Below are 11,154 nucleotides of genomic sequence, written 5' to 3' on the forward strand. Positions count from 1 at the left end.
AATCAAGGTACCACAGACTCTCACAGGGCACCAATGGACCAATCAAGGTACCACAGACTCTCACATGGCACCGATGGACCAATGAAGGTACCACAGACTCCCACAGGGCACCGATGGACCAATCAAGGTACCACAGACTCTCACAGGGCACCGATGGACCAATCAAGGTACTACAGACTCTCACAGGGCACCGATGGACCAATCAAGGTACCACAGATTCCCACAGGGCACTGAAGGACCGGACAAAGCACCACAGACTCCCACAGGACACCAAAGGACCGGACAAGGCACTATAGACTTCCACATGGCACTGAAGGACCGGACAAGGCACTATAGACTCCCACAGGGCACTGAAGGATCGGACAAGGTACCACAGACTTCCACATGGCACTGAAGGACTGGACAAGGCACTATGGACTCCCACAGGATCCTGAAGGACTGAACAGGGCACTATAGACTCCCACAGGGTACAGAAGGACCGGTCAAGGCACCACAGACTCCTACAGGGCACCAAAAGAACAGGCAAGGCACCACAGACTCCCACTGGATATAAAGGACTGTGATGAAGGACTGGGCAAGGCACTACAGACTCTCACAGGACATTGAAGGACATGACGAGGCATCACAGACACCCACAGGGCACTGAAGGACCAGACAAGGTACCACAGACTCCCACAGAACACCAAAGACCTGGCAAAGATACCACAGGCTCCCTCAGGGCACCGAAGCATCAGACAAGGCACCACAGAATCCCACGGGGCACTGAAGGACCAGACAAAGTACTACAGACTCCAACAGGACACCAAAGGACTTGAAAAGACACCACAGATTCCCACAGGAAACTGAAGGACTGGATAAGGCACACCAGACTCTTATAGGACACTGAAGGACCGGACAAGGCACCACAGACTCACACAGGACACAGAAGGACCAAACAAGGCACCACAGACTCACACAGGACACCGAAGGACCGGACAAGGCACCACAGACTCACACAGGACACCGAAGGACCGGACAAGGCACCACAGACTCACACAGGACACCGAAGGACCAGACAAGGCACCACAGACTCACACAGGACACTGAAGGACTGGACAAGGCACCACAGACTCTAATAAGGCACCTAAGGACTAGGATGAAATGCCCGTAGAGTAGCTCTGTACAAGGCTCTGCTGTCAATTTGACAGCCGACTCTTGCTCTGTGGCTCGACGGTGGCTGTCTGCTTTCCTGTGTGAATAAACTTGCAGACTTCATTCATAAATATAAAAAATTTCTTAGTAACTCTTTCATCTCCTTCTTCTCTCTTTTTCCCGTCATATTTGTACAGATGGAAAGAATTCCTCCCCCCGGGTGCGTCCCGTGTGATCGGCCCTCGTAGTGAGCAGAGTGGCGAGTATTAAGAAAGGTTTGCGCTGCTGGCGATTGTCAGCGGGGGCCGCGGCCCCCAAATCCCTCTCCCACCCCCCCATGTTATGACAGGTAGAGGAATGGATATCACCTGTCCTCAATGAGGAGCAGGTGACTTCCTAATCATTCCAGTCTGTGCCCCCCCCCCCCGGCTCCTTGAATCCTGTGCATAGCTCAGCCCAGTGGATCATGTTATTGGGCATGACCTCTGACCCCCCCACAGGACGCAGCCGCAACCAATACCCATACAATGCAAACATGAACTACGGAGCCGAGAGGCAACAACACCGATCCGTCCGTCCACCACAAAATATTTCCCCTCAAGAAACTGGAGAGAGATGGAGGGAAAGTTGTTACCAGGGACTCTGATGGGGACCAGTGGCGGCTGGTGCTCAAGATTTTTGGGGGGCACAAACAACCTGAAAAAAAAACAGCAAATGCAGCCACTGTGCCCATCAAACGCAGCCACTGTGCCCATCAAACGCAGCCACTGTGCCCATCAAACGCAGCCACTGTGCCCATCAAACGTAGCCACTGTGCCCAGCAAACGCAGCCACTGTGCCCATCAAACGCAGCCACTGTGCCCATCAAACGCAGCCACTGTGCCCATCAAACGCAGCCACTGATGTGCCCATCAAACGCAGCCACTGATGTGCCCATCAAATGCAGCCACTGTGCCCATCAAATGCAGCCAGTGTGCCCATCAAACGCTGCCACAGTGCCCATCAAACGCAGTCACTGTGCCCATCAAACGCAGCCAGTGTGCCCATCAAACGCAGCCAGTGTGCCCATCAAACGCAGCCAGTGTGCCCATCAAACGCAGCCAGTGTGCCCATCAAACGCAGCCAGTGTGCCCATCAAACGCAGCCACTGTGCCCATCAAATGCAGCCACTGTGCCCATCAAATGCAGCCAGTGTGCCCATCAAACGCAGCCAGTGTGCCCATCAAATGCAGCCACTGTGCCCATCAAATGCAGCCACTGTGCCCATCAAATGCAGCCACTGTGCCCATCAAATGCAGCCACTGTGCCCATCAAATGCAGCCACTGTGCCCATCAAATGCAGCCACTGTGCCCATCAAACACAGCCAATGTGCCCATCAAATTCTACCATTGTGCCCATCAAATTCTACCACTGTGCCCATCAAATGCAGCCACTGTGCCCATCAAATGCAGCCACTGTGCCCATCAAATGCAGCCACTTTGCCCATCAAACGCAGCCAATGTGCCCATCAAATTCTACCACTGTGCCCATCAAACGCAGCCACTGTACCCATCAAATGCAGCCACTGTGCCCATCAAATTCTACCACTGTGCCCATCAAATGCAGCCACTGTGCCCATCAAACACAGCCAATGTGCCCATCAAACGCAGCCACTGTGCCCATCAAACGCAGTCAGTGTGTCCATCAAACGCAGCCACTGTGCCCATCAAATGCAGCCACTGTGCCCCATCAAACGCAGCCAGTGTGCCCATCAATCGCAGCCAGTGTGCCCATCAATCGCAGCCAGTGTGCCCATCAAACGCAGCCACTGTGCCCATCAAACGCAGCCACTGTGCCCATCAAATGCAGCCACTGTGCCCATCAAATACAGCCACTGTGCTCATCAAAAGCAACCACTGTGCCCATCAAATGCAGCCACTGTGCCCATCAAATGCAGCCACTGTGCCCATCAAACGCAGCCACTGTGCCCATTAAAAGCAACCACTGTGCCCATCAAATGCAGCCACTGTGCCCATCAAATGCAGCCACTGTGCCCATCAAACGCAGTCACTGTGCTTATCAAACGCAGCCACTGTGCCCATCAAACGCAGCCACTGTGCCCATCAAACGCAGCCACTGTGCCCATCAAACGTAGCCACTGTGCCCATCAAATGCAGCCACTGTGCTCATCAAAAGCAACCACTGTGCCCATCAAATGCAGCCACTGTGCCCATCAAATGCAGCCACTGTGCCCATCAAACACAGCCACTGTGCCCATCAAACGCAGTCAGTGTGCCCATCAAATGCAGCCACTGTGCCCATCAAATGCAGCCACTGTGCCCATCAAACGCAGCCACTGTGCCCATCAAACGCAGCCACTGTGCCCATCAAACGCAGCCAGTGTGCCTATCAAATGCCACCAGTGTGCATCCCCTGCCCGCCCGGCAACTTACCTGCCTCGGAGCGGGTCAGTGGCGGTCTCCTGCACGCTCCTCGATTGTCTTCTCCCGTCCTCTCTATCCGGCGTCCAATCACAGCGCCTGACGTTTCAGCCAATCAGGTGACAGGTAAAAGAGCACCTTATTGGCTGAGAGGCGGTTCAGTGTTAGCAAACCGAATTCCTTTGTTTTGCTAACACAACGCTGAGGGAACAGTAAACGCCCACTGCTCCAATCAGGAGCTTCTATAAAACACCCCCGCCGCTGTAATTCAGGCGCCCGAAAAGGGGCCGGACAACTGAACAGGGGGCGGCGACCATAGAGAGATTCATGCAATGCACAAATCTATCTATGGCGATAGAGGGGTAGCAGGAGACAGGGGGCGGCGCCCATTCGCCCCTTATGGACTCACCGCCACTGATGGGGAACCTGATGTAAGTGGGACTCTAATGTAAAGGGGGACTCTGATGTAAGGGGGACTGTGATGGGCATCATGATGTATTGGGGGGGGGGGACTGTGATGGGACTCTGATATTAGGGGGACTGATGGGATCATGATGTAAGGGGGGCTCTTAAGTAAGGGGGACTCTGATGGGGACTCTGATGTAAGGAGTACTCTGATGTAAGGGGGCCTGTGATGGGCATCATGATGTAGGGGGGGGGACTGTGATGGGACTCTGATGTTAGGGGGACTGATGGGATCATGATGTAAGGGGGGACTCTGATGTAAGTGTGACTGTGATGGGGACCCTGGTGTAATGGGGGCTCTTAAGTAAGGGGGACTCTGATGGGGATGATGATGTAAGGGGGACTATTAGGTAAGGGGGGACTCTGATGGGGATCATGATGTTAGGGGGGACTCTGGTTTTATTGGGACTGATGGGATCATGATGTAAGGGGGGACTCTGATGGGGACTCTGATGTAAGGGGGGACTCTGATGTAAGGGGGCCTGTGATGGGAATCATGATGTAGGGGGGGGCCTGTGATGGGATCATGATGTGAGGGGGGCTCTTATAAGGGGGACTCTGATGGTGGGGATGATGATGTAAGGGGGACTATTATGTTAGGGGGGACTCTGATGGGGATCATGATGTTAGGGGGGACTCTGGTTTTAGGGGGACTGATGGGATTATGATTGTAAGGGGGGACTCAGATGGGGACCCTGATGTAAGGGGCGCTCTTAAGTAAGGGGGACTCTGATGGGGACCCTGATGTAAGGGGGGACTCTTAATCAGAATCTGATTACATTTTCAGGTAGGATGCTTTCAGATGAATGTTATTCATAGAAGGGATATTCCTCGGCGGCGGCGGCGGGTATCGGTGCGATGCAGGGTGCGGCCCCCGCACTGACCCGCCATGTTGTATCCCCCTTCCCCCGCTCCCTCGGGATCCTCTTGTATTTTCTATGGGAAGAGCTGACATTCCAGGACAGGAAACAAGAGGCCACTTTCCCGGGGGAGGGTCTCGTGTCTCCTCGCCGTTGTCGTTTCTGGCGGATTAGCGTCCTCTCAGCGCCCCGGAGACCCCCCTCCCCTCCCCCCCTACATCTCAGGTAGAATAAAAAGCGCAGGAAATGCGACTAAACTCTCAGCCAGATTAAACTGAATCCAAATAGCGCTCTGTATTTACCCAGCGGGGGAGGGGGGTGGGGAGCTGATGCGGCGTCTGCTCTGCCGCTGTCGCGGTTGGCAGTTTTTTTCTTATAGACGTGACACGGCGGCGTGTAGAGAGGATTACGCCGTACGGGACGCATTTGTCCTCGCTAATCCACTGTGTGGCGGCTTTGCGGAGTCCTCGGGATGTAATCACCACAAAATATTTATCTGCCGCCGCCGCCGCGATTCGCACACAATATTCCTTCCCGGGGATTTCATTATTATTTCTATTTTTTTTTTGGATGCGATTCCCTGAAATTTCTTAAATACTTTGAAACAAAATCCGGAATAAAAAGGGGACCCTCCGACCAATCAGAGGGCGATAAGACCCAATCAGAGGACGATAAGACCCAATCGGAGGGCGATAAGACCCAATCGGAGGGCGATATAACCCAATCGGAGGGCGATAAGACCCAATCGGAGGGCGATATAACCCAATCGGAGGGCGATAAGACCCAATCGGAGGGCGATAAGACCCAATCAGAGGACGATATAACCCAATCAGAGGACGATAAGACCCAATCAGAGGGCGATAAGACCCAATCGGAGGGCGATAAGACCCAATCGGAGGGCGATAAGACCCAATCGGAGGGCGATAAGACCCAATCGGAGGGCGATATGACCCAATCGGAGGGCGATAAGACCCAATCGGAGGACGATATGACCCAATCGGAGGGCGATATGACCCAATCGGAGGAGGATATGACCCAATCGGAGGGCGATGAGACCCAATCGGAGGACGATATGACCCAATCGGAGGACGATAAGACCCAATCGGAGGGCGATAAGACCCAATCAGAGGGCGATATGACCCAATCAGAGGGCGATAAGATCCAATCAGAGGGCGACATGACCCAATCAGAGGAGGATATGACCCAATCAGAGGGCGATAAGACCCAATCAGAGGGCGATAAGACCCAATCAGAGGGCGGTAAGACCCAATCAGAGGGCGGTAAGACCCAATCAGAGGGCGGTAAGACCCAATCGGAGGGCGATGAGACCCAATCGGAGGGCGATAAGACCCAATCGGAGGGCGATAAGACCCAATCGGAGGACGATATGACCCAATCGGAGGGCGATATGACCCAATCGGAGGAGGATATGACCCAATCGGAGGGCGATATGACCCAATCGGAGGAGGATATGACCCAATCGGAGGAGGATATGACCCAATCGGAGGAGGATATGACCCAATCGGAGGACGATATGACCCAATCGGAGGACGATATGACCCAATCGGAGGACGATATGACCCAATCGGAGGACGATATGACCCAATCGGAGGACGATATGACCCAATCGGAGGGCGATAAGACCCAATCGGAGGGCGATAAGACCCAATCAGAGGGCGATAAGACCCAATCAGAGGGCGATAAGACCGCGCTAATGAGGTGTAAAGGTGATCGATTCTAGAAAAGTGTAAATATAATATAATTATGTAACGATCAAAATATTATCATCTCTATCTCCGCAGCTGCAGGCAACACCCCGGTATCATTTTTTTTAGATGCGGCTAAAAGCGCCCCTCCCACCGCCTCCGCCGCTCTTACCGGGCCTCCCATCCCGATCTATGATCCGCCGCCTCCAGCGCCTAGCCGCAGAGTGGAACGAAGCCGCGAATGGCTTTGATCCAGTCTCTTCAACGTAAACGCGGAAGCGACGTCACAACGTCATGAAAGGGCAGGGCCACCATCAGGGGGGTACAGCCAGTACACCTGTAAGGGTGGTCCCCAGAGCCCCGGATGGCATCCCTCCTTTTTTTTCAGTTTTTTCTTATTTATTTTTTTCGTCAGCACCCAAAGCCCCCCCCCCCCCAACCTCTAAGTGGCCCGGTGGTCCCCAGGGCCCCGGATGGCATCAACCTTTTATTTTAATTTTTTCATCAGCACCCAAAGCCCCCCCAACCTCTAAGGGGTCTGGTGGTCCCCAGGGGCCGGATGGCATCCCCCTTTTTTTTTTTAAATGTTTAATTTTTATTTATTTTTTTGTCAGCACCCAAAGCCCCCCCCCCCAACCTCTAAGGGGTCTGGTGGTCCCCAGGGACCCGGATGGCATCCCCCATTTTTTGTCAGCACCCAAAGCCCCCCCCCCCCGACCTCTAAGGGGCTTGGTGGTCCCCAGGGACCCGGATGGCATCCCCCTTTATTTTTTTTATTTTTTTGTCAGCACCCCCAGCTTCTCCATTCCCAGCGGTCCCCCCGCTTCCCAACTTGCGACACTCCCCCGGTGCTCTGCTCCAAGGGGGCCCGTGCCTGAAGCTTCGTAAGGGGCCCCAAAATCCCTGATTGCGGCCCTGTGAAAGGGGTAGATATGCACCAATATGTGATTAAAAAAAAAAAATGGGTAACTAAACCCACAAAAAAAAAAAAAAACACTTGAATTTATTTGTTTAGCAAAAGAACTGAAACAAAAGTCCACGAAAGTCTCAAAATATTAGTGCCAAAAAAATGTAGCCAAAAATGTATATTATTAGTAAACATGTGTCAAAAAAAAGTTCAAAAGATATCTACTAATACATCAAACTCCTCCCTCCCCACAGACTGACAACACTGCTGTCTGCTGTGCCTCCTGTTCTCATTCCTCCAGAGTTCTGCCTCACTAACACAGGAGGTGAAAACAGAGGATATAAAAACCCAAGAAAAAGAAAACCAATGCAGCCGCCACATCTAATGGTAAGATGAAATATAAATATAATAAATATACATTTTTGGTTTGGGGGTTAATGTCGCTTGAATTCGTATTTCCGGCGTATCACAATGGCGGACTCTCTGCCTCCAGGCGAGGGACGCAGCTCACCTGACGCCGGCCTCAGATCTCTCGCTGTCTTTGTTTTCACATCCCGGGATAAAATCCTGAGAATCTTTAAATTAGAGCCAGCCGGTGTCTATAGAAAACGCGGTCCGCCCCTCCCCAGCAAAAAAAAAGAGGTTCCCTCCGCGCATGCAGACTTTTCCGATCGTTCCACTTTAATATCTCCAGGTTTGTTCCAGCGATGATTTATAATGGAATCCAAGGAAAGAATGTATCAAATTTCCTGTTCTGATAAACCCTGCAGAATGTTCCGGATATGGAAGAGGCTGCGGGGCGCGGGATTGGGCGCCGAGCGCGCTGCGCGATCACACATGGAAAATCACAGGAGATGGAGGGCGGCGAATCGCTTCGTATCAGAGATAAAATATCAATACCGCAAAATTTCAGAGATGAGATATAAATAATCAGAGATGAGATGTCGGAGATATAAAATTTCAGAGATGAGATATCGGAGATATAAATAATCAGAGATGAGATATCGGAGATATAAATAATCAGAGATGAGATATCGGAGATATAAATAATCAGAGATGAGATATCGGAGATATAAATAATCAGAGATGAGATGTCGGAGATATAAATAATCAGAGATGAGATATCGGAGATATAAAATATTAGAGATGAGATATTGGAGCATATATTGCAAGCACGTTTTCATTTTTTTCTTTGGTACCTGCCCCTCTACCGCATGACATTTGTTTGACAATCCCCCAAATTGAACCTGCGAACATTTAACTCATCACTACTTGTAGGTAAGGGTTGGGGTTGGGTTTGGTTTTGGGGTTGGGTTTGGGGTTGTAGTTGGGTTTGGGGTTGGGTTTGGGGTTGTAGTTGGGTTTGGGGTTGGGTTTGGTTTTGGGGTTGGGTTTGGGATTGGTTTTGGGGTTGGGGTTGGGTTTGGGGTTGTAGTTGGGTTTGGGGTTGGGTTTGGGGTTGTAGTTGGGTTTGGTTTTGGGGTTGGGTTTGGGATTGGTTTTGGGATTGGGTTTGGTTTTGGGGTTGGGTTTGGGGTTGTAGTTGGGTTTGGGGTTGTAATTGGGTTTGAGGTTGGGTTTGGGGTTGTAGTTGGGTTGGGGTTAAGGTTGGGTTTGGGTTTTAGGGTTGGGGTTGGGTTTGGGTTTTGGGGTTGGGTGTTGGGGTTGGGGTTGGGTTTTGGGGTTGGGGTTTGCATTGGGTTGGGGTTGGGTTTTGGGTTGGGTTTGGGTTTTGGGTTGGGTTTGGGTTTTGGGGTTGGGGTTAGGGTTGGGTTTGGGTTTTGGGGTTGGGGTTAAGTTTGGGGTTGGGTTTGGGGTTGTGGTTGGGGTTGGGTTGGGGTTGGGTTTGGGTTTGGAGTTGGGTTTTTAGGTTGTGGTTGGGTTGGGGTTGGGTTTGGGTTTGGGTTTGGAGTTGGGTTTTTAGGTTGGGGTTGGTTTTGGGATTGGGTTTGGTTTTGGGGTTGGTGTTGGGTTGGAGGTGGGTTTTGGGGTTGGGTTTTGGGTTGGGTTTTGGGGTTTGGGTTGGGTTGGGGTTGGGTTTGTGTTTTGGGGTTGGGGTTAGGGTTAGGGTTGGGTTGGGGTTGGGTTTGGGTTTTGGGGTTGGGTTTTGGGGTTGGGTTTTGGGGTTGGGTTTTGGGGTTGGGGTTGGGTTGGGGGTTGGGTTTTGGGTTGGGTTTGGGGTTTGGGTTGGGTTTTGGGTTTGGGTTTTGGGATTGGGTTTGGTTTTGGGGTTGGGTTTGGGGTTGTAGTTGGGTTTGGGGTTGTAATTGGGTTTGAGGTTGGGTTTGGGGTTGTAGTTGGGTTGGGGTTAAGTTTGGGGTTGGGTTTGGGTTTTAGGGTTGGGGTTGGGTTTGGGTTTTGGGGTTGGGTGTTGGGGTTGGGGTTGGGTTTTGGGGTTGGGGTTTGCATTGGGTTGGGGTTGGGTTTTGGGTTGGGTTTGGGTTTTGGGTTGGGTTTGGGTTTTGGGGTTGGGGTTGGGGTGGGTTTGGGTTTTGGGGTTGGGGTTAAGTTTGGGGTTGGGTTTGTGGTTGGGGTTGGGTTGGGGTTGGGTTTGGGTTTGGAGTTGGGTTTTTAGGTTGTGGTTGGGTTGGGGTTGGGTTTGGGTTTGGGTTTGGAGTTGGGTTTTTAGGTTGGGGTTGGTTTTGGGATTGGGTTTGGTTTTGGGGTTGGTGTTGGGTTGGAGGTGGGTTTTGGGGTTGGGTTTTGGGTTGGGTTTTGGGGTTTGGGTTGGGTTGGGGTTGGGTTTGTGTTTTGGGGTTGGGTTAGGGTTAGGGTTGGGTTGGGGTTGGGTTTGGGTTTTGGGGTTGGGTTTTGGGGTTGGGTTTTGGGGTTGGGTTTTGGGGTTGGGGTTGGGTTGGGGTTGGGTTTTGGGTTGGGTTTGGGGTTTGGGTTGGGTTTTGGGTTTGGGTTTTGGGATTGGGTTTGGTTTTGGGGTTGGGTTTGGGGTTGTAGTTGGGTTTGGGGTTGTAATTGGGTTTGAGGTTGGGTTTGGGGTTGTAGTTGGGTTGGGGTTAAGTTTGGGGTTGGGTTTGGGTTTTAGGGTTGGGGTTGGGTTTGGGTTTTGGGGTTGGGTGTTGGGGTTGGGGTTGGGTTTTGGGGTTGGGGTTTGCATTGGGTTGGGGTTGGGTTTTGGGTTGGGTTTGGGTTTTGGGTTGGGTTTGGGTTTTGGGGTTGGGGTTAGGGTTGGGTTTGGGTTTTGGGGTTGGGGTTAAGTTTGGGGTTGGGTTTGTGGTTGGGGTTGGGTTGGGGTTGGGTTTGGGTTTGGAGTTGGGTTTTTAGGTTGTGGTTGGGTTGGGGTTGGGTTTGGGTTTGGGTTTGGAGTTGGGTTTTTAGGTTGGGGTTGGTTTTGGGATTGGGTTTGGTTTTGGGGTTGGTGTTGGGTTGGAGGTGGGTTTTGGGGTTGGGTTTTGGGTTGGGTTTTGGGGTTTGGGTTGGGTTGGGGTTGGGTTTGTGTTTTGGGGTTGGGGTTAGGGTTAGGGTTGGGTTGGGGTTGGGTTTGGGTTTTGGGGTTGGGTTTTGGGGTTGGGTTTTGGGGTTGGGTTTTGGGGTTGGGGTTGGGTTGGGGTTGGGTTTTGGGTTGGGTTTGGGGTTTGGGTTGGGTTTTGGGGTTGGGTTTGGGTTTTGGGGTTGGGTTTGGGTTTTGGGGTTGGGGTTGGGTTTGGGT

General features: G+C 52.1%; 1 protein-coding gene across 1 annotated transcript; it reads right to left on the reverse strand.

Moving 5' to 3' along the window:
- Positions 1-9,798: 9,798 nt before the first annotated feature.
- LOC120914633 (extensin-like) lies at positions 9,799-10,602 on the reverse strand. Its single transcript, XM_040325318.1, has one exon. It carries the CDS (start codon positions 10,600-10,602, stop codon positions 9,799-9,801), a length of 804 nt encoding a protein of 267 aa, XP_040181252.1.
- Positions 10,603-11,154: the final 552 nt, after the last annotated feature.

Source organism: Rana temporaria, chromosome 9 (assembly GCF_905171775.1).
Source record: "Rana temporaria chromosome 9, aRanTem1.1, whole genome shotgun sequence".
In the NCBI taxonomy this organism is placed as follows: Eukaryota; Metazoa; Chordata; class Amphibia; order Anura; family Ranidae; genus Rana; species Rana temporaria.

Bases quoted from the DNA above. Each gene is read 5' to 3' on its own strand.
- LOC120914633 (XM_040325318.1), bottom strand. From the start codon at position 10,602: ATGCAAACCCCAACCCCAAAACCCAACCCCAACCCCAACACCCAACCC.